Below are 23,561 nucleotides of genomic sequence, written 5' to 3'. Positions count from 1 at the left end.
GTCAAACATCTTCTCCAAGTCCGCAAAACACATTTAAACTGGTTGGGCAAACTCCCATGCACCTCCAGGACCCTGCATCCTACTGGTAGTGTTTACATGTTAGTCTCTATATGTGCTAGTGATAGCCCTGATGCTAACATTTGCCTTGCAGCTAAAATAAGCATTTTAGCTTATTTTTGATATGTTATCTACATTTAGCATTGTAAATGGAGTAAGTCAATGTAGACCCACATGCTAGTAATGCCCCAGATAATTTAAGATAACCTTATAATTTTAGCTCATTTTAGTTTAYACACTAATGCATACTGAGTTGAGTAAGTCACTGGTWGTCCAACATGCTAGTGATGCCCCACATGCTACTGACATAATTAAAGCAAACCTTAGCATTTTTTGCTCATTTTCAGCATTAGATCACCTGATGTGGGTTCGACCAATACAGACATGTTAGTAGACCCCTTTCTTCAGAAAATTTCTAGTTTAAAAATATTTTTTAAGAGCAGAACAGGCTAGTAAAACTAGGTCATGTGAGAAACGCTTAACTATTGCTTCTAAAATAATCCCCCCASCCCCTCCATCTTTTCTAGTTGTGTGTGGATTTGGTCTTTCTCATCATTCCTGTCATGGTCCCTCTCAGGACTCTTAGTATGCTCTCACCCTTTCTGCCATTCATCACGTCATTCCTGAGCCGACAGCCTCCCTCCCTTGTCCTTCTTTCAAACATTCGATACTCCTCTGTTGACATGTCTGTCCATGAGTACCTATAGCAACCAGAAACTCTGCTGACCGCTGCTTTRCTTCGTGTGACGGTGCTACATGACTTGCAGTCATAGAGCAAAGATTAGCAGGTGATTCTAATGTGCAACGCGCAGCTTAACACGCACACACAAAGTGCATGGTGATGTGCATGGCTTTTCTTCAGCTGCCCAAACACCCACCAAAGATATCACTGCAATTTTTTCTTGATCCTTTTTTTATTATTATTTTTTATGAAAAATAACATTCATTACAGTACAACCAAATATTACATGTCTGTGGCAATAATTACACTTGAGAACCAAACGACTTCATATCCTCCTCTTCAATAAGTTAAGAAATACTTTTTTTTCTCTTTCACCAGGAAATCATTTTCTTAAAAGCTTTTTTTTTTCTTACAATGTAGCATTTATCTATATAACTGATTCACAACAGCCTCTAAAAGCCATGTCTTTAAGACTTGTGGATATCTATAGCATTTAGTTAAAGCAGGCATTTAGTTGTTGTTTTGTTTATTTTATTAGACAGCAGTAATRATTGAGCAGGTTACTGATATTTTCCTGTACAATTAGCTACAGAACATAGTAGACTCTAAAGTCGGTGTAGTATGATCAGTGGGTTACTACTCCAGTGTTACATTATGTTAGACTCAAACATTTCAGGATAACAGTATTTTTTTGGCACTGAGGCCATGGCTGTAGGCTACAGTTTCCAGTCTTCCCAGTGTAGAAATCCAGTTCTCCTGGTCAGTTTGCTTTTTTCTTTTTATTTCAAACTCCACGTTTAGCCCCAAATCAGCAATTCAGTATCCATCTTGGCTAAATTAAGCAACTTGTTGAAAGTAGCCAGTCAATGGCTGCCTCTTGTCCTGCGTTCCTGAAGCGCTGTACAGATAAATCCTCATTTAGTTCATCCATTTGTGCTTTTCAGATGACACAAGTTGAGGTCCAGTGTTTAGTGTGTCAAAGCCTCTCTAATTTGAGGAGTTCACGAGATTGCACTTGTTAAATCCAGACTAACGGATACTTCGTAGCATCTCCAGAGCTGGAAAGGTGACTTTCTGCCAAGCCGAGTACGTAAAAGAAGCTGGTCTGAACGTCCCGGCTCCAGGAAACGCATCGTTTGTCTCCACAATCTTTGATTCTGCAGAGCCGCTTCCTGTTGGAGAAAGAAAAGAGCAAAACTTCAAACATGCTATTTTAAAAAAAAAGGTCCAACTTTTGATTTAATTCAGATTTATAATTGGGAACTATAACTACCAGCATTCAGAATGTGTTCCCCGTCCTTCTTATTCATCATTTATTAGCATCTTATATAGCGCAGCTAGCGCTACTAAAACAGAAGTCTCTGTGATTTCTAGACAATGTAGACCCTTCCCTTAATTATGTGATTTTCAAAATGCCATCAACATTTTGTATACAGAAAACGTCGGCTCTCTGCTTACGTAACCGAGGGTTTCAGAGCAAAACAAACTTTACTGAACAAAACGTTCTCCTTCATGCCTGTAGGTTTCTCTGTGTCCTCACCTTCATCTCTACATGATCATAGCCCTCATAGCAGCTTTGCTGATGCGTTTGCGGTGTTTCCTTTTTCTACGGCGAGGAGAAGCGGGTCGGAACGGTACCTGACGAGCTGCCGTCGACGCCGGTACCACAGTGGACAACGCTGTAGGAGAAAACGCACAAAACAAGAAGAGACAAGATTAGGCCAATTGGGATAGTAATCGAAGAGGGTTGGTTGGTTGGTTTGGTTCATGTTGAACCATTTTTATGTTGACTTGGCCTTGTGTTAATGCTGCTAAAAAGAATCCAAAAAATCTTTTTTTTTTCTACTTTAATGTTAAGAGTCCATATGATTTTTATTTAAAATGTTTTGGGATTTTAAAGTGGCTCCCAGAGGCCATGGGAAGAGAAATGCACCCAATCACACAGACGCAGCAAAAAGGATTTTAGACCAGACTCACTATCTGTACATTTTTATGACGTTCGCGTCCTCTGTGTCGCACAGTAACCTGCTCGGCAGGGAACGGTGTTCATACTGAATTGTTTCAAATGCAACACCAAGCTGGTAAGGTCAACCGTCGTCGCCGGCTTGTGGATGAAATGGTGCAGAATACGGAAGAGCATCTGATGCAAGATGTTACAAAATATAGAAAGTTGTAGGATGCATGAGAGAGAGAATAATGCGGAAGGAAAAAGCTCAGACACTGAGCAAGGTTGAAGCTTGAGACATGGCAGCTGAAATTTTGGCAAATGAAGGAATTTGTCATGACAAGTTTCTACTCCTGACTATGAAATCTCAATGGTTCGCAGACAGTGCAGGGGAAACCACATGCCTCACAGGTATGCACCCTATGCCTGACTTTGTGAGAGCCACATTAGTTTTTAATGTGATATTTTTTATCCCCACTGAGAAAAGGGACTCAAATTAAGGGCTAATGTTTTCCAAAATCTTTCTTGTGAAATTATTTGCATAAAAAAAGGGTGTATTTATTTTAAGGCTTTTTAAGAGGTTAACAGACTGAATTTATTTAGGGATTTTTCCAGTCGCATCGATCAAGCAAAGCACGACACCGGAGCCACTTTCACCCATTCGCACACACACACGCATGCACACACGCACACACAGGAAAACACCGATAAATAGAGCAGTAAGCCTCTTGAGTTAAGTGAATTGCCCAAGGGCACATCAACATCTGACAGGAGAAAAACTGGAACCAAACCCACAACTTTCAGATCACAAGACGACTGCACTTCCCTCTGAGTCACAGTCGCCCACCTGCTTTTACCAAGTGGGTCGATAAAGATGCAGGGTGGTGTAATCGGGCAACCATAAGCACAGAAACACACATTTGTGGCAGGTTTTTAGTTAAAGAGAGCAGTAGCTAGCACAAACCTGAACGACAGGTTGGTTTAAGGGAAGCGACAGGAAGGATAAACACTGGGTTTGGAATTTGACCAACTGTGCCCCGAAGGGACCTGAACTTGGTTCATCAGAGACTGCTGCTACGCGAACGTATGAGCTCACGTTTCGACTGCAGAACACAGAGCAAGTGAGGACAAATAGTTGGACACGTAGGTGTGCTGCTGTTTATTTTGGCATGTACAGATTGCTATATCCTTCCAGATAAACAAACTTACTCACTCACGAGTTACAAACTAAGATTGTAATCTTTGTTCTTCACATGGACAATGGCTGTGGAGAATAGGGGCAGATAATCTTCAGTATTTTTTACCGTTATGCCAGGCGACTTGATTGGGCAACAGTGGTTGGAGTCATCATGTTCCTTTGGTGCTCAGACTTTTAGCTTCAGCTACTTTCTGTTTTGGTCATTTCTTATTTGTTTTCTTATATCTTGCCATTCTAGTTTATTTCTTGTGTTAGTTCCGTGTATTTTGCATTTGTTTCGTTGGATTAGCCCAGCCTGCCGTTCGGCTCACCATCCCAACAGTTCAGTTCTTCCTAATTTGCCTCTACCTGCTCCTTCCCCCAGCTGGATCTATTCTGGTTCCTTTAGTCTGAATGCTTAGAGATCGACAAATATTACAGGACCCTGTTTATTTTGCACATCATCAAAGGCAAAAATGAATGAAAAAGTAGTTAAATACTAAACCAAAATCACTTATTGGCTTTGAACTAGTAATTGTCTTAATAAATTTWATATATTTAAGTTATTAAATGCGGCCATACATTGATACACATTCCCTAATCTGAATTCATCTGCTTACATTGGACAATACTTGTATGATACGTTTTTTAAAAACCGTGAGAGTAATAAATGTGCATTTAATGCATGGTTGTAATACATTGTAATATAAACTGGTCAAAATACTATTTTTGCATTATTATAACTATTTTTGGGAATTTTGTGTCAAATCCAAGCTGTACTCACGTATACAACTAAGTATATCTTAACTCTGGAAGATCATAGAAAAACCTAAAAAAAAAAGAAAAAATTCTACTTTATATGAGTTTGTAGCAGTATCTGCAATAAAAATATATTTTAATATTTTTTTGTAAGGTTTTATAAAAATCTAATAAATATAATATATTTTGCATTTTGTACAAGTTTACATATGTTCTGTAGACATTGTATGATCACTCCAATGTTTTCCAGTAACATTTCAGGACTGAACAGCCGGGTTGAGTCTCTACGTTTGAGTAAAACAAACTGAAGATAAATTTGTAAATTTGTTTGTGTGTGAAATACAGATGTAATATCTCAACACTAAGTCTTACAGCTGGTAATGTGACGCAGCATTCAAACTGTTATAATCCAACAGATGTACTTTGTCTCAGAAATGTAAGAATTACCTGATTTAAATGTCGTTGGTTTTGGTCTTTGGTGAGGATGCAGCAGAGGGTCTTTGTCTGGCTCACTCTGTACCATCTCCAGTAGCTTCTTCCGTCTCTCCTCCTCTGTTAAATGGTCTGCCCCCCCACTTGATTTAGAGTCATTTTTCTTCTCCTGATTGGCTGCCTCTGCCCGACCTGAGTCACCGCTAACTACGTAATCGCTTTCTTCCCTCTCGGTCCCGTCTTTTGGACCGTCTCCTTTGCTCTTCACCTGTTTGTGACGAGTGACCTCTCCATTTATTTGGCTCGTCACCGAGTCTTTTTGATTTGCAGTTGTGAAAGAAGCGGGATTTTGTCCCGTCGTGGGCGCCGGAGTTATGCTGACGGGCGGGGAAGCGCTATCTGACTGGGGAGCGTGAAGCAGATACTGCGTCCTCCTCTCCTGGTCCTCATCTCCTCTGGGGTTGTTTTGTTGCGAGAGGTGAGGGTGTTGATGATGATGAGGATGATGATGCTCCTGCCTCTGCTGGTGCTTTAACAGCTCCTGCTGTCGCTGTTCATGGTCGGGACGGCGCGCCTCCCCGCCGGTCTCCTCACGGCTCCTGTCAAAGCCGCTCCCGTGTCCGACTTGCTGCGGACTTTCCATAACGGTGTGCTCTGCCCTCGCCTCAGACGGCCAGGTCCCGACTGAGCCGAGAAACCCGGCCGTCCTGAGTTGGGTCTGCACGTATGTGGGGGCTTGATGCACTCGGGGCTGCGTCCAGTGCACCAGCTGAGTGTAGCTGCCCTGCTGCCACTGCCTTGCCAACGGATCTTGTTTGTGCGGAAGATGGTGGTGCTGGTTGTGCTTGAGGTCGTCGTGGCGGTGGAGGTCCGCCTTGGAGGTGGGAGTCTTTGGTGGAAGCGGGTGGGGGTTGTGGGGTGGGAAAAGAGGAAGGGAGGATGCAGGGTGTCTTTGCGGGGGAGGTGGAAGAGGGTTTGGTTCAGAGGTGAAGACAGTCGATGAAGAAGACGACGACGACGATGTGGAGAGTGGGGGCGCCTGCAGCCGGCAGCTCACGTGATCTACTACTGAGATGATGGCGTCTTCATTGAAACGTCTCTGGTTCCTGTACACAATCTTTGTTACCTGAGAAAGACAGATGAACGACCAAATAAGAAAACTGTTTGTGTTCGATAAAGGCATGATGGTGCATCCATTAGAAATTGTAAACTTTCAGCTTTCTAAACCTGTTGCATACATATACCCACCAACCCTTTGAGTAGATCAATCAGTTCAATTGATGGTTGACATGAAGAATTATCAATCACAAATGAGCAACTGAATATATTTAGGCAGCTGTTTGTGGTGAAGACAGTTTGCCAATGTCCAAAACATGCACCAAAATAGGGATAAAATGTGATTTAACCAACTTTCTTGTGAGGATGGATGGTCTGAGAATTGAACATGAAGACATTGTATCCACTCTACACATCCAGGTCACTGGGGTGTGATGGATTTTTTTCTTTGCATCCCTTAGACCAGAAGTGCCCAAAGTCGGCATCCTGCATGTTTTAGTTCTCTCCCTAGTAGTAACAAGCTAGTCAATGTTCCTCTTAGGCCTTCAAACGAGCCATCACTTGATCCAGGTGTGTTAAACCAAGGAGAGACCTAAAACATGCAGGACGCCGGCCCTCCAGGACCGACTTTGGGCACGCCTGCCTCAGACCTCTTGAGACTAAGTGGGCCTTGTTTAAATGCCACAGCCTACAAGATGATTGCTGCTGACCATTATCTATCCCTTTATGACCTTTATTTACCCCTCTGATGGCAACTTTCAGTATGCCGCAAAACTTGAATCTTCTCACATCAGTTTGTTGTGCATGACTGTTGGGCTAAATGTTTGTTTGTTACTCCAGCAGCCTCCACAGTCAGCCTCAACACTGCTGCAATAATGGATATGATGAAAAGGGAGATTCACATCACAATAACAGCAACTGCATGATACTATGACAACCACACGGACCAAAAACTAAGGAATGTGTCCGACGCCTTTTTTTATTAAAAAATAAATTGATAAATTGGCTGGTGAGTGTAACAATCCATATTTAATGTTGTCGATTTCCTAGTATTGACATCTGATTCCATAGTTTTAAGCAGCTGCCTGTCAGGACCTGTTTGCTAATCATGTTCACAGAGTGAAGCTGAGATTCCTGTTTGTAAAAATTCCCGTCTGTAAATTGAACCAAACGGTCTATGCAAACTATCATTAATCATTCAAACAATATAATAAAAATACCACATAGCTTTCATCAGCTTTCTATTATCTACCCATTAATCTGGCTTCCATTATAGCATGTCGATACAGAAATGTATCAATCTGCTTACAAATTCACAAAACAAACAAAAACCTAATGGTAATTTGTGCAGGGTGATTTATAAGAACTTAATTAGAACTTGAAATGTTCTGCTAGAATAACCATAAATATTAACCATAAATATGTTGTCACTTCAACATTTAATCTGTGGGAATATGAATTTATCCAAAAATCAAAGTGATAACTTGGGGGGGGGAGGGGCGGACGGTTGTTTTGTTGCATTTCAAGCAGCTTTTAGATACAATTCAATCATTTCTTAAAGGAAAAGGTTTGTGTGGCTCATTATTTATAAATCATTAAATCAATTAAAAAGTGCTTTTCTCTGTCCACATTCTGCAATCTGCTGCTCTGAATGAACTAATTTCCAGTTAAATGTCATTACTGCAGTGAGATCCAGAACCATTTCCAAACAAAGACCAGTAAACRTTTGGATGTTGCTTAGCAACCGCTCCTAAGAAACAGTTCAGATAGCAACCTCAATGTAAAAAAACKGAACTATTGTTCTATTAATTTATTTTGTCCGAGTTAGGCATGTATTTTTTTAATGTACTTTGTTATGAATTTCTTTGATTTGTAGATAAAATATTTAATTGACTTGAGAATTTGTGAAGCAAAAAGTGGAAGGAGTTTGTCAGAGTTTAGTCTCGCTTCGTTTTGATTTGCATAAACTGCTTTAACCTAATATGTATGATCATTTTTAGTGTCATTCATGTAACCGTTTAGCTGAGACCAATCAAAGCTGGACTCCTTGCTTGTATCCAGAAACTTGGCAAATGCAGCGTATCTTGATCCTGCTTAAGTAAGGACACGATGAAATCTGATCTCACAAGATCTTGTGACATTAAGCCCAACAATATTTCTGCTGCCAGCAAGTGATTTTATCAGCTCAAATAAGTAATTCATAAAAGTGTGCACTACTCTTATGAACCCAGAGTAAGCAGCTGTTGTGAGACGATGTCGCAACTTTGTTTAGGGCAACTTTTGAAGCAAGAAAGTAGTTATTGGGTAATGGAAAAGCATCTTAATGTTTAGTTTGATGTAGGTACTGCTGACGTTAAATTGATTTTTTTTTTTTTACTGTGCTGCACTGTTTTATCTCTAGTGTAAATTCTGCTAAACTTGAACAAACCTCAAACATTGAGCAGTCATGATTTAATTCGCCATTTGAGATTTACAAAATCTTCATTTTTGGGAAATGAATTTTCATTGCATTATGGGAGCAGAACCACTTTAGATAAACACTATTATACCAGTTTAAGAAAAAAAAAAAACTTAATCTCTAATCAAGAAATGTAATCAACCAATACATCAAAAATAGCTTCTTTTTTTCATTTGGGGGAAGTTAAGCATGATAAACTTTTCTTCAGCTGTCACTTTACAGAAGACAGTGAAATCATGCTTTATTTGTTGCGTACCTTCAGGTTTCGGGTGGCGTTAACGACGGGGACACACTGCAGGTGTCTGGAGTTGCAGCAGCCTGAACATCGCTGCACCTCCACACACTGAGGCCACACCAGGAAGTTGGCGTTGCTACGATCCACCATGGATCTGGTTATTTCCATCACCTCTGTTCTGACTTTACATTCTGCCTTCTGGGCTTGCTGAGCTTCTACGGCAAGAAATATGAGATCAAAACCAAGGTAAGAATTATTTTTAACAATATAAAATATCAAGATAAAAGAAGAGCAATGCTGGGAACAAATAAGGAAACCTACCAAGACTTCTAATGTATCGACCGTGGATGGGGCTGAGAAGACTGTCGTGCTCGTCCTCTTTATCATCTGTAGTAAAGAAATCAAAAGGATGAGGAGCAGTTAGGTCACCTTTACATTTTACAGCATAGATCTTGAATAAACAGGTCAAACATGTAAAACACGAGCAGCCTATTGGGCAGATTTATGCCAAGCTCATTGTTCAACTCACAAAGGAAGCCTTTTTTTTAACCTCTCTCAAACAATTAGGCTATTTTCTGCCACAATTTGTCTCACTGCTGTCAAGAAAATTGTTGAACAAAGATATGACTTGTTAAATATAACTCATGCGTGTGTACGTATACTCTCATTTCATACTGTAGCCCCCAAGTCCTAATTATATCCCTAGTGTAGGCTGCTTTAGCCAATGTGTGAGTGTGTGTGTACGTGTGTGTGTGCGTGTTTCCAAAACACAAATGAAGGTGTTACTTGGTTGCCTGCTAACTTTAATTAGCTGCCTGGTGTTAAAGGACTTTGTTTACAGAGGTTGCTAGGTGTCCATTTATCTGTATCTAAATAAACTGTGAATGTAATTAGTTTTTTTATGTATTATCATTTGTTAAAAGAAGCATTCACAGTCTGAATGGTTATTTTATATTTAGTATAGCATCAATTTTAATACCATGCAGAACTGTTAAATATACAGAAGTCACTACAGATGAAAACTAGCTGAAGCTAAATCTGGTGCAAAGCATTTTTTGTTAACACGTTTAGCACACTGTCCTGTTTTAAGAAAAAACTCATTTTTTCAGGTAATTAAAATCAATAAAATGCAAATGGTTAAGTCAATTCATAAAAAAAGCAAAGGTGAATTTCTCTGCCATCGTTTCTGAGAGAGGCTTAGCTCTGTCATGGCTAACCTGGCTAAATAAACATGCTAGCGTGGCTACTAGCATGTGAATGTCGCATTAACAAAGTGTAGCTAAGGGTTTTACTTTGTTAAAAATCTTTTGAGAACACATTTTTTTTTTTATCATTTATGTCACTAAGTTAATTAATAATCATTAATAATTGTTTAGCATTATTGTGTGATAGCAACATGCTACTCAGACTTCCTCCCATAGTTCAATGGGCCATGTATGTTGGGTTAAATGAAGATCCAAAATGGCCTTTATGTTTGATTCAAAGGGTTAAATTAATTTTTTTTATTTAACTATGTAAATGCCATTAGACCATCTGTAATGACTCACTTGCCTACATGCTAGAATCTCACGTAAAGACGATTACGTTGCGTCAACCTCATGAAAATAGTTTATTCTAAATTAAAAATATTTTGAGTCACTTCCCTCATGTCCTGTTTCTATGCATCCTTCCCTCTGCTTGTTCCTCTCTGTAGCCACTGCTATGTCACTGTGTTATTTATACATTATGAGATGATCAAAGTCCCGTCTATTAATACGTGTATGTGTGACTTGGTTCCGCTGTGGCAGAAGTTTAAAACGGTTTGCTGATCTGCGTGTGAGCTGCTTCATTCTTGGACTCTGTGGAGGTGAAGAAAACACGCAGCACACGCGGTCGTTCTGTGGCACAAATGCTCACATCCATAATTCAGGCCTTTTGAGGAATCCAGTGCAGCAGAACAATTCAGTGACCTTGTGCTGGAAGCGTTTCCCCCCCTCTTCGCTTTTTCGGTTCCTGAAGGGAAAAAAGTTGCTGCTGCTCTCTCTCAGACTTCTCCCATAACCGACTGAGCAACGTAGCCTGGAATGTCTGCTGACACGCTCTTAGACGGCATTTCCCTTCATTCATGACTGTTAAGACACCCCCATCCTCACCTCCTCCATGTGGGTCTAATTAATGTGTGTGTGAGTGTGTTTCTGTGTGCATCGGCCAGTCGTACCTATTGTGCTGGACTCCTGCTGCTGCAGCAGCAGCTTCAGGTCCTCCACTGAGGAGATGGGAGAGTCCCACACCAGGTCAATCAGTGACTGAGGGAGTGGATCGCCCTGCAGAGACAGACACATACAGTTACAGTGTGTTACCTAATAAGCTACGCAGTCTTTGAGTGATCACGACAATCTGAATGCGTTGCAGTATTCCAGTTCTGTGACCGTGTTTAGTCTGATTTAATCAAAATCTAGTTCATTTGCCAATGAAGTCAGATTCGTTTGGGGAGGTGTTGAAATTGAATTAGYAGTAATTTAGCTAAAACCTTCATGAAGGTTTTTATAAAAATGAAGTTGGAAGAGACACCTTGAAAAAAAAAAAGCTAGATTTTTTTACAGAGACATGTTCACTTTTCATTCACTCTGCTACTTTTCAAGAGAGTAAGGGATTTCAGTAGATAACAGGAAGGCTAAACGTTTGAGAAAGCTGGTCTGTTTTTCCGTTTATCCGTTTACCGGCAAGCCACACATCAGACTGTTTTTAATGCTAACTGTGCTAATTGCTAAAACAGGACGCTAAAGTGTTTTTTATAGAGTATCTCTGTTCTTGATCTCCAGTCAAAACTTGCTCCAGTTTCACTTCCTCCTTTGAAGGAAATTAGGGTTGTGATTGGTGTTCGCTGCTTCCTTTCCCTGTCTGTTTACCCACAAGAYCCCCTGCTTTTCTCCCTCCCTCTCTCTTCCTCTCTCTTTTTCTCTCTCAATATTTTTTAAAACGTATGTAGTGAAAGTATCCATTATTTAAGAAAAGAGCTGAACTGAGAGACTTAATGAGGTTTTAATGAGTGCCGCTGCAGGGACTCCTGATGGATCTAGCGCGGCCGTGCTGCAGGAAAGGCCTGTGGTTTCACTGCGGAGATCAAATGGAGATGGCAGCGAACATTCTTTGAAGCGTTTTGTTTTGCTTGGCTGTTACTCGATACCATCTTAGAGAAACAACTGATACAGGAACGTTTAAAAAAAAAAAAAAAAGACATGCCGGAACAAATTAAGAGATCATGAGAAGTGAGAACTGTGAGAAAAAAAGACGTATCCATCAAAACTCTCCAATTTCACTTCCTGTATATTTCTAAATGTTAACTAGTAAAATTTAAATTCCTTAGGTGCTCCTGTTCATTTAAACTGTAAATATGCTGCCGAATAGATCCTAATGTGTTGCTTAATTATTTTTTTTTAATACTCCAGATTCACAGAGGACATGGACAATGAACCGTCTTATTCAAATTCACCCTTAGTTCCTTTAAATGTGATTTAGACTCGCACTATTTGTGTGCCCAACCAGCTGGGAAGTGAAACGATACTTCAGAAATCCTGCATCACGGCGACGACGCACAATCGTGATTTAAATACCGGCACACACAAAGTAAAGCTGCAGCTGCATAATCAGCAGCTGGCGCTTTGGACTTCACTCCGCATTGCATCATAAAACAGAAAACGGTTGCCAAAACGAAGAAAACCATTAAGGAAAAAGAAACGTGTAAGGTTCTGAAACATGATAGATGATAGAGTAATTGTGAGATTAAAATCTTTCCTTCTTCAGAAACGTAAATCAAAAACTACTTTTGACAGAATATCATATATTTGGCACGTTTCTTAATTTTTTTTAATGTAATTTTATCACAGCTCATCTCTGGTGCCGTAACACACAAAAYTGCCATAACAAAACTCAGCATACATCATTTCTTTTTGGGGTAGAGCTGGTATGAAGCGGGCTGTTTTAGCTGACGTCTGTAAAATTTCACAAAACTAGAAAAAAAAAACTATTCTACAATTGCAGTTGATTTCATGTACATTTCAGAAAATTTTGCCAGATAAAATCAGCTGTTTTATTTCCTCAGTTGTGACTTCTGGACCACTCTGTTCTTCTGATTCTGGTTCTGCTCCACGTCCCCAGAATCAGAACCAAACATGGAGCATTCAGCTCCTCTAATCTGGAACAAACCTCAAGAAAACTGCAAAACTGCTCAAACACGGAGTTCCATAAAGCTCATCTCATTAATAATAACTGAAAAATAATTACATTTTATTACTCCTCTTTATTCTCCCACAGTAATGTAACATAAAAATAAACAATACAAAAAAACAAAGCCAGGTTGTGCCTTTTGAACATGTCATTAAGAGAAACAGGCCCATAAATGGCAGCTCATGTAAATGTGTGTGACTTTAACTGCCTAAAATTAAAATGAGATATATTTGACTTGAGTTTTTTCCTCCATGTCTTTTCCGTCCTCGGTTCTATTTTTCTAGGGTCGTTCCCCTCAGTAAGGTTGCATTATAAATTTAGCTCCCACCAAATGGGGGAAAAACAGCAAACACTCTGGTTTCATAGGCAAACAACTGACAACAAAGCTCATGCTCACAAAACCAATAGCTGCTCATGCAAAAAAAAAAAAGGAAAAACAGTTGCTTTAAACCCAATTTTTATTTTCGTTGAACCAGAGCAGCTCCAGCTGAATCTTCTGCTGTTTTCACATCATCCCCCCCCTTCCGGCTTTCTTTCCCCTGCTCTCTGTCTGCTTGGTGGGCGGTGATGGCTAAGGACACCTGGATGACTTTCACCAGCCATTGGCTGACCCACTTTAGCAAACACACACACACGCACACACACTACTCGTCTCTTTTTGTCCTTTACATACAGATGCTTTAACCACTGTCCGCCCAATTTGTCAAGGCAGCCTTACAACCGAACACACACACACACGCTTTTCACTCTACAACAGGCCATTATTTTGCTCCCTCCACTCAAATTAGAGTGGCACACACATCCAGGAAATAAGCTTCAGCCGCTGGTTTAAAATGGCAGCAAGATTTGTAGCTGCGTTTCCATTACAAATGTGCACAAAACGTTGCCGATGTTCCACTGATGTCGACGAAACACAGTTTTGCAATTACGGTGTTTCCGTTAAAAAAGAAACTCAATTAAAATCACAAGTGAATAAGTTTGTTTAGACGACGAGTGATTTAAAAACGCCATCATCCTCCGACCACTTCCTGTCGTTTCCTTCTCTAACTTTTCCGCCTGTAGTTGTTGATCACGTGATTCATGTAATGTGAAAAAAGTGTTTCCATTTGGGGTTTCGCAAAATACACAACATTCAATACAACTGGGGAAAAAAATAAAAGCCTCATCGCAGCACAAAATTCTCAAAAATCGTGGAAACAGACTTTGGTGTGTTTCCAAGGTCAGAGTCAACTTTATTGTAAATTCATCATATGTAGTAGTCATGTTTGTAGTTTCATCTTGTGAGAAACTACAAAGTTAAAAACATCATATATTAAGTAAAAGCAATTAGTAACTTAAAAAGTTCCGACTATTCTTCTTTATTATTGTGATGCTGTTAAGTTTGTAGTTTCACCGGGGATGGCGAGAAATGTAATTTTGATTCCTCGTTCATCTAGGACACATATACGATTAACTGACAGTAAAGTTGACTTTGGAAACGCACCAATTAAAAAAAAGAGAAAAAAAAAGTTTTTGATAAAAGTTTATGCGCTAGAATGAGATGTTTTTCAGATGCATAGAAACAGTGAAGCAAATTTATTTTAGTATTTCCAATTTGCACAATCAGTGATTTGAGAGCAACGCTTTTTTTTTTCTTTATTTCTCATGCATCACACAATTTGCACAGAAGAAATCTCCAATCACTTCTGCTTCTGGTCCTGTGTGAGTGTGTAGCTGAGACTGCAGGTCAAAAAGGCAATCTGCTGGGCTGCTGCGGAACACAAGCAGGTCGCAGATGTGCTTGTGAAGAACACACACTACCAGGGGGCCTCGGAGGAAGCCCTGAAGGCAGCGGGGTTTGTAAGGAATGTTTGAGGAGAAAGGTGGAGTGTGTAATGGAATGTAATTATGGGGGGCCAGCAGACAGCCAGCGCACACACGCTGTCAAAAAGACGATCAAAGTTTTCAGCAGAGGGCAAACACAAACAACGGCGGGGAATCGATGTAACGCTTGAGTCGCAGTCGCGCCGAGATGCGACGCCACATGCCTTCTTTTATCAGCGCGGCAGTGGCAGGTCGCCAAATGTTGCTGCAGGAACAAAAAAGAAAACAAGTAAAAAACAAAAACCCAGGCCCGCTGAGCTCGGTGGGTAGTTTTTCAATCACACACAGCAGCAAGCAGAGCAAACACACACACGCACCTACATACACACACCCGCACACACACTCCCCCTACGCACACTGCGCTCCACCCCTGGCTGAAGAGATGAGGGTGTGGGTGATGGATGGAGGGACGGTAAATGAGAAAAGAGGAGAGGAGTTGAGAAAACAATGATGAGCTCCGACTGCATGGGTACACAAGCTGACATTCTTCTTTTAATGGGAACGTCGGAGAAAGCTGTCACCTTTGTGTTCCTACAGGCCGTGTAGATTCCTGCATTGAACCAAAACCCAAAGTGAAAATGGTTTGGTCCAACGAGCTAATGTAAGTTATTCACTTGAAACCACTTTTGGTTTGATCTGCCACATTTTAAAAGAGGTGACTGGTCCAAACTGAGATCAGACGGGATGTGATCTTTGTAAAGATTTAAAGAAGTCTTAAAACACTTTGCTGTGTTTTGTTCAAAAACATAGTAACAGCATCAAACTTTTCTGCCTAGATGAGCGGTTATTATTTATTGAAATAAGAAACAGTGACGATGTGACACATTGTCTGAGAGAGAGTCATCTTTTAGAGTCTTATGTTAGTGGCTGGTAAACCTAGCTTTACTAAAAGTCACTTTGTGGATCCGATGTATAGCCTCATCATAAAATGATTGTGCGCAATAGTCATATTGCAAAGGATTGTTTGGAGTGCAATAGTTGTTGGCTGATATGTTCAAAGTGTTCTGAACTTGCATTTTACATTTTAGTGTCATCTACAGCTTGTTGGATACAGTCTTGCGTATGAATCAATAGCATCGTCCAAAAATGATAATGGTCGTAAAGTGCACAGATGAAAAAGAAAATAAGCACATATGGCAACGGTTAATGCAATATTATCGTCATCAATGTTGTTGTCATCGCAATATTTACCACCAATATTATCGGCATCACAATTTTTTCTAGTATCGTGCAGCCCTAGTGCATTCCCTGCAAAACATAGACCAAGAAAAGTTGCAAACATTTCTAAAACCATCATGTTCCATAACAGGTTGAAAGAGTAAAATTATAAAACTGAACAGTTTTGATGTTCAGACTTCCTGTTCTCTGCTCAAACTCTCATTCTTTYCTGCAGGATGAATGAACCTCTGGCATGTAGCTTCTTACACCTCCATGCTTACTTTGACTGACTTTTGTTTACCTCATTAGTCCATATTCATAAAAATACTTAGCTACCAAAAAATAAATAACGTAATGCACCATTGTAAAGTRTTTGGCTATGAAGTGGAAGTAATTTGGGGTGAATTAGTGACAACAAATGGGTGTACGAACTGTGAGCCTGAACCTTTATTCTGAGATGCTCTGCATGCAATATGTCAAAAGCAAARTACTACATGAGTACAGGTTTAGTTGGAAATCATATTTTACTTTCTCTCCATAATAATAGTAATTTTGGCCAGAGGAATGGGGTCTGGCAGCCCTGAAGGCCCAAACCTGTTTTATATTTTTATTGGCATAGATGCTAAAACTGAGTCAATATTAATTCTGCTCTGTAATTTTCATTTGCATGATTCATTGTTCATCTTCTCTCATTCTTYGTCCACCAAATCCTGGAGGACAGCAGTCTTCAGTCTGGTGTTTTGGTCTCAAATAGCCTTTTTGTCTRTTTACAGAGATTTAATCATTTATTTCATTTGTCATTTCTGTTTTGTTTATTTATTTTGGATATTTAAATRTCTTCCAGTTCMAGTGGTAAATGTTCGTTAGAATTCAAAGTGTATTGGTSTTTGAAAATGTGTTCTTGCATTATTGCGCCATTACCTTACCATAATATTACTGGAAACTGGCTTCAAARCAACAATATTATAGTTTATCGCGATAAATTCAGGAGCAATTYATTGTCCAGCAAAATTTATCATCGTGATAGGTCAGTTTGTGAGTTAATTGTATAATATATTGCCAAAGTTTCTCCAATAGTGTTGCAAATACATATATTTTAATATTTGCCACAGGGATGTACCATTGTTGTCTTCTTACACTGAGTGATACCTTACTGGAGAGCAAAAAAACCCTCAAAAGGCAAGTTGAAGTTCTCAGTTAACCACTGGAGCAGTCCATGCTACTGATGTGAAACTTTACAAGATGCTAACATTTTCACTGCCCTGGCTTTAAAACCAAATGACTTAATGAAACAGCTCCATACTCCGCTTATTGTGTGTGTTTTTTTTAAGTTAAGTGATTAATATCTGAAAACATCTTTTCAGAACAGCTGCTGTGATGAAATCTGCTACATTCTGCACATACTTGCAGCTGCTTCAAGGTAAAAACCTTCCAGGTGTCTAACTGAAAGAATGGATGAGTCATTTGATGCATGTTGCAATAATCTTTGATTTATCCCAAGCTGCATCATCTGTCCAAAAATCTGATAAAACTTTACGCGGATCCTTCAAATTTTATTTTTAGATTTGCAACATCAGCAATCATCCACAACTTCGTATCTTTCTTCATTAATCAGATTTTTGCTGAAATCACACCAAACGAGGCTTAACGAATAAATGCTCTTATGAGCCGCTGCACATTTTCTATGTGACGTTTGGAGCTCTAACCCCTGACACACACCCACACGCACACACACACACACACACACACACACCCCCACACACATGCACATATGTCACTCTAACATGTACCCAGGGATCCAGATGTGAGCACACACACACACACACACTGCACAAACTGCACGAAATCCCCCGGCAGATTAGTTGTTGTTCTTATGTAAAATGGATCAAGTGAACAGGCGGCGGCCAGCTTGTGCGCCAAGACAATTGCCACAAAAACGACCCGTCTCAAAGTCACCAATCGACAGTTTACTTTTTCAGTAGATGATGATGATGATGATGATGAGGAAAAAATTAAAAGCTGAGGTCTAACCTGATGTGAAAGCATTTTTTGTGGGTGTAACTCTAGCACCTTTTACAATGAATCTGAAAACGAAACATAAGAACTCCCGGCGCATGTGTGGACACGCTTAGCTTGTGTTCGACAACACATTGTATAACACATTGTACACAGTGTGTTATCGGATTACGAACGGTAGCGAACGCTAATGACRCTGCTGCGCTGAAAAATTGCTGAATAATCAAGCGGGTGAACGTGGAGTCTGTTCAACAGATCAATCAATCAATTAAATGTTATTTGTGTAGCACATTTCAGCAGCAAGGCATTTCAAACACAACAAACACAGAGGCATGCAATATAGACTCAACAATCAAAGCATTRCATTAAGTCAAGTGCCATCATTAAATTCGTAATTGATTACGTTTMAAATGCAACTMTAAACAGGTGGGATTTTAGTCGAGATTTAAARRAAGTCAGTGTTTCAGCTGTTTTACAGTTTTCTGGAAGTTTGTTCCAGATTTGTGGTGCATAGAAGCTGAATGCTGCTCCTCCTCATTTGGTTCTGGTTCTGGGGATGGAGAGCAGAACCAGAACCAGAAGACCTGAGAGGTCTGGAAGGTTGGTACAACAACAACAGCAGATCTTTAATGTATTGTGGTACTAACCCGTTCAGTTATTTATAAATCATCAACAGTATTTTAAAGTCTATTCTCTGAGCTACAGGGAGCCAGTGAAGGACTTTAAAACTGGTGTTTTGAGAACGCGAGCAGCAACAAGTGGATGTAGCAGCCGAACTAGAACAACGTMGTCCCCCCTTTCTGCCAACGGAATGAGCATGCTAACGGTTTAGCCAATCAGCCAGAAACCAGAGCTGACTAGTTTGCCCTGGATCTGTGCTGATTTGYAAAGTGGCCGGTCAAATGATGAAAAATCTGATTTACWTGCATCAAAATGAAGAATTTTCACTAATTTTCTTCTWCAAATCCACACTGAAGAAAAGAGAATTGAGCTCCAACTTWCTTTTTTTTKKTWAWTTKTTKKTWMMMSKWAWWWWAWTTWWYCMARKWAAWKRAWTWMGMKTWWYSAKKTWWMAYRTWAAAMAWWRAARMWWKKWARMYTKWMWWMMWTWAYWYRWYWMMAWKTMACAMATTWMYWYWTWWSYTTTWRMKYCATTYTYTTTYWKTSMGTSMRYCAWCCAYMYRYAYWYWMWMKMAMWCAMTYWATTTMYKWMYKRMYYRMTYAATWTAYWTAMTTAAWYAAWMAWCWRYMWRSRMRRGKSASRYAYWTRWTTSATWMATWRWKWRWGWMWKWYWWWTAATTWAWTTMMKKCTKSCTYYYYYTWYYTWTYWTTTRTTTKWYKYMCKSMMKGRRGSGGGSGRGRGRGARSKRAMWKWARTKARWRRWWMRWYYAAYYAATYWMTMTYTATWWRYAMKYWCTKCYYKYKYWKRWRKWARTTRRWKSGMKGGYTKKKKYWGRYMRWYCAYMCASAMRRRRRARKMWMYMYWMRMMRKWYSTKYYYRMKCMAKMYMWATMAWYARYMMRYAYWWAWTRAMWRWCAMTMWMYRKRYRRRWMWRAAKSWWSMTTYAKTYARYCRWYWKTWWYRRYTKTTTKKKKTTTTTTGTGGATGTGCACATTTTTGTTTCAGCAYGGGGGCTGACAAGAAGMTAAGTGAAACAAAACCCATYCAGAGAAAAAWKATTTCAGGAACGGGGAACCAGTTTACACYTGTAAAAAACTATTCCAGCCTCAGCATCGCAGTTTAATCTCTGCTGGATGCATGCAGAGATGACATTTCGCCATTCTCCTCCATCTTCCAGCAACAGAGTGACTCCTCCCTGCACCTGAACACAAGCCGCACACGGATTCACCGAGTCGCAAAGGGAAAACCTCACTGAGCATTAGCTCCTGTTTTAGCATYTATCCAGCAAATAAAACAGTTCTATATAAGAAAACAAAAATCYGCTGAAATTATAATTTTTCTGGACCATATGAGGTCTGACATTTTATCCAGAGTGGTTCCAAATCAACCAGATTTGCAGGGCCTGATTTACCCTATGCCCTGTCCATATGTAGGGTCCATATGTAGGGTTTCCCCAAGTGCATTACAAGCCTGGCGGGCCACCAGGCTTTACTTGTGCCCCCACCAGGCAAAGCTTTGCTTGTTTGGATTTTTTAAAATGTTATAGTTGGTGTTCAGATATTAATCTTCTAATCTTTCAATAACATATAATTGTCAAGTGATATTTTAAAATCTCCTGTTTTTTAACTCAAAACCACAGCAGGTTGTTGGTTGAATGACTGCCCGAGTGCCCCAACCACCAGGCTTAGCAAGTTTTCTGGCGGAAACCTTCCCTCTGCAGCCCTATAATTCAGTGGATATAAACTGATGCATGGTAGATTGAATATGTATTGTTCTAAAAAAAATGTACTATAACTTTCCTCCAAAAATAAAAATAAAATCTTTTGGCCGCTCYCAGAAATGACGCCCTGGGCTTCTTCCCCAGTACGATCTTTATAAAGCTGTGTCCATTGAGTATCTAGAATGCTTGTGAGTCCCATATATGTCAGGTACAGACGTTAGCGGCGTTTAGAGTTCATCAAAACTGGCMGAAAACATTACAGATATGAAAAGTATGAATGCATGAAACTTGAAGCGTCATATGCTGCCAAATATCAGAACCAGGCGTTAACATTGCACACGCCAAAACTCAAATTGCACAAAATTTCAACTTTTACTCATATGTAGTCCTGAATTGATCCTTCAGAGGTCATCAACATTTTGAGCCCTCATTATGTGACTTGTGCCCATCAGTCTATATTTCAGACCCATTTTATCGTAGCTGGGAATCTATCTCACATATTGCACATTAGATAGGGATGTAAAGTTATCAAAATAATGCAATCCTAATCTATCCCTATTCAAAATTATTCAGACTAAAATTAGTCCAAACTCTTTTTCTCRACTGTAATGTAAAATGTGACGTATTGTTGCCCCAAAAATAAATGCAACCCAATACTGGGAAAATGACCTGACAAAACACTGAGTCAAATCACACAKCCACTTATTTCCATCATTTAACTTTAAATTCCAACCGAGTGTCTATATGGTCCTCCATGCTTCCGGCAGGTGTCCCCCCGCCCCCCTCCTCACCGATTAGAGGTCATTTGTGTACCGGGCTTACCTCAGCGTTCCCGAGCCGCAGACGGGCCGATAGCAGCGCAGTCAGCAGCAGCGGTAGCAGGACCCAGGACTTCATGTTTCCGCCCAGGCTGAGGAGCCGCAGGGGTCCGGCTGGGCATTTAGCACACAGCCCCGGGGGTCCAATCCGGCAGCCGCACCGAGCCTCGTCCCAGGAGTGTCGCGTGCGCTGTGTGACCGCTTTTGCGCAAAAGCACGCGCTGTTATAATATCCTCGTCCAAATGTTTTTTTTTTKTTTTGTTTTGKKTTTTTTTCGCTCAGTGTGACTCACGCGCAGGAGAGACGTCTGGWTCGACTCTGTCCATGCCGTCGGTCTTTATCAAAACTCACTCAGAGGGTTTCCGGCGGTGGGACCAGTGCGCAGGTGTGGTGACTACCTACCGCACGGTCCTCCTGCCTGCCCACACGGTTCCCACAATGTCCAAGTTCAGTTCAACTGAGGCTGCTTCCACAAGCCAGTCCGAGTGCGGCTCTGAAAGCGATCGTCAACATGTGGCAAAGTGTTCACTGCGTCCGCTCTCCATGCAAAATTCCACACGGAAAAATGATCAGATTTCAACAAGCTCCCGCTTCTTAATTTCATTTTTTATTTGTTTATTTTTTTTTAGCGTGAGAATAATGCAGGTTTCTGCTCACGCGCGTAATCTCTCATCCCTCAAGGTCTGCGCGTAAAAAAATTATTTTTAAAAAGCTGGTTCACCTTGGGAACCAGCTTTGCCAGCTTCGTGCGTAATTCTTGTAACCCAACTCTCAAATCTATCTAACCGCATATAAAATTCTGCGTCCAAACGGAGCGTTTTTCTCTCTGCATGTTCGTTCCCACGCGTGTTGTTGCGTGCTCGTGCCTCTCGTGGTATGCTGGATCAGGTTGGTCTCGCCCCGCGCGCCTCTCCTCTCTGGTTGCGTCCCGAGCGGTGAGCGCCTTTCAACGGGAGCTTGGCCTCTCTCCTCAACTTTTATCCATCAAGTCAGACAGGGGAGGGGGGTGGGGAGCGAAATTCATATCGGAAGTATGCTGATTTCCCTTTCAAAATAAAACGGCGTGGGTGACCTTATGACTTTCTGTTATTTAACAGTCTTATTGTCCCCGTTAGCGCTGACAGAAGTTGTCATTTATTATTTTATTTACTTATTGGCGGTAGGATTCAATAAGTTCTGTCTTCTCCCTACTTCTTTTCGAACTGGACATGGAAGTTTTATTCTTTTTATGTTTAATTTTTGTTGCATAATTTTGCTCTCTTTGTATTTTTTTCTCTGTCATTTTACTTGTTTGAAATAAAGATTTTCTTTTAAGTCCCAAATTCCCTTTAATTATTGCTGAAAGTTGAAGTTGTGTTGGAAAAACTGTGCAGAACCTCTCACTCTTGTTACTTTTTTTTTTGACAGCTCCACAGCCTTAAATTTTTTTTATATTTTTTCTGGGCACGGACGAGTTAAAGCTTAGATATTTACTCGCCAAAAAAGAAGAAATCCTATTTTTATTGCAGCTAAACACTGAGCAAATAACAAATGTGGCAAAAAGCGAACTCATAATCTTTTCTAGAAAAGAATCAAACCGCAATATCTTTAAATTGAAACGATTCCCTCTTCAACGTTTGTGTTTTATTTTGAAAGTCTTTTGGCGGATGTTTCTCTTTACAAATATCTGTCTTTACTTTTGGCCCCCAAGTTTTTCATGCAGGTCTCCGCAGTGAAGGCTGGGTTTGTGTCCTCCGTATTAGGMGAGAAGGAACTGAAGCGCTCTTAAAGGRAGACCTGGTCCAGAGTTAATGTTTCTCTTTTATAATATAATCAATATMGATTATGGAAAACTTTTTTTTTWAACTATTAYTTATTTATTGTTAGGTGATGYTTTTARGTTTTTAGTTTCTCCGGCACACTGCACGAAACTTAATTTTGATTCTTTGTATGTCTAGTACATATGATGAATTGACAATAAAGTAGACTACATAACTCTGATTAAAACTGCAACTTTTGCCCTGAAACTACTCTGCAGAAATCTTGAGTTATTCATAATTTCTTTTGTATTTTCCTTCAAAGGAGCCAGACTTCCTGGTAATCTCTTCCTGTGATGTCAAACTATTTTCCCTCAGATTCTCTGCAGGTTTTTTAAGGCGTCTCTCATTTTTGGCCGCTGCTTCAATCCCTCTGTCAAGTAGCTAATTAAGTCAGTTAACTATAATATCAATCACTCAGGAATAAAAAAAAGTCCCTAAAGGAAGAACAAGTCATACCAGAATACTGAACACACTAGCAATTTTGAATTAGATCTTTAGATCTATTGTCAGGCAGACACCTTTTAGTGTGTTTTGTTCGTTTGTTTTTTTAAGTAG

The 23,561-nt window shown here is 40.1% G+C and overlaps 1 protein-coding gene across 2 annotated transcripts; it reads right to left on the bottom strand.

Annotated features, from left to right (window-relative positions):
• Positions 1 to 1,433: 1,433 nt before the first annotated feature.
• pdgfba (platelet-derived growth factor beta polypeptide a) lies at positions 1,434 to 22,177 on the bottom strand. Of its 2 annotated transcripts, none has more exons than XM_008430121.2 (7): positions 21,211 to 22,177; positions 10,999 to 11,104; positions 9,123 to 9,188; positions 8,823 to 9,016; positions 5,068 to 6,178; positions 2,280 to 2,418; positions 1,434 to 1,911 (listed from the first exon to the last, which is right to left on the bottom strand). In XM_008430121.2, the coding sequence occupies exons 1-6, from the start codon at positions 21,283 to 21,285 to the stop codon at positions 2,288 to 2,290; spliced, it is 1,683 nt and encodes a 560-aa protein (XP_008428343.1). In that variant the 5' UTR covers positions 21,286 to 22,177; the 3' UTR covers positions 1,434 to 1,911; positions 2,280 to 2,287. The 2 variants fall into 2 exon arrangements, with proteins under 2 accessions (XP_008428343.1, XP_008428426.1); XM_008430204.2 differs by having other exon boundaries at positions 8,823 to 9,013.
• Between the last annotated feature and the right edge of the window lie 1,384 nt (positions 22,178 to 23,561).

This window comes from Poecilia reticulata, linkage group LG1, assembly GCF_000633615.1.
Source record: "Poecilia reticulata strain Guanapo linkage group LG1, Guppy_female_1.0+MT, whole genome shotgun sequence".
Lineage (NCBI taxonomy): Eukaryota > Metazoa > Chordata > Actinopteri > Cyprinodontiformes > Poeciliidae > Poecilia > Poecilia reticulata.
Note: the sequence above shows the minus strand (reverse complement) of the source record. Positions and strands in the feature narration are given on the sequence as shown.

Excerpts from the sequence above, each read along its gene's own strand:
- pdgfba (XM_008430121.2), bottom strand. The coding sequence starts at position 21,285 with ATGAAGTCCTGGGTCCTGCTACCGCTGCTGCTGACTGCGCTGCTATCG. Across the intron at positions 11,105-21,210 it reads TGCGGCTCGGGAACGCTGAG|GGCGATCCACTCCCTCAGTC; the intron begins GTAAGCCCGGTA and ends CTGTCTCTGCAG. Across the intron at positions 9,189-10,998 it reads GCAGGAGTCCAGCACAATAG|ATGATAAAGAGGACGAGCAC; the intron begins GTACGACTGGCC and ends TCTTTACTACAG.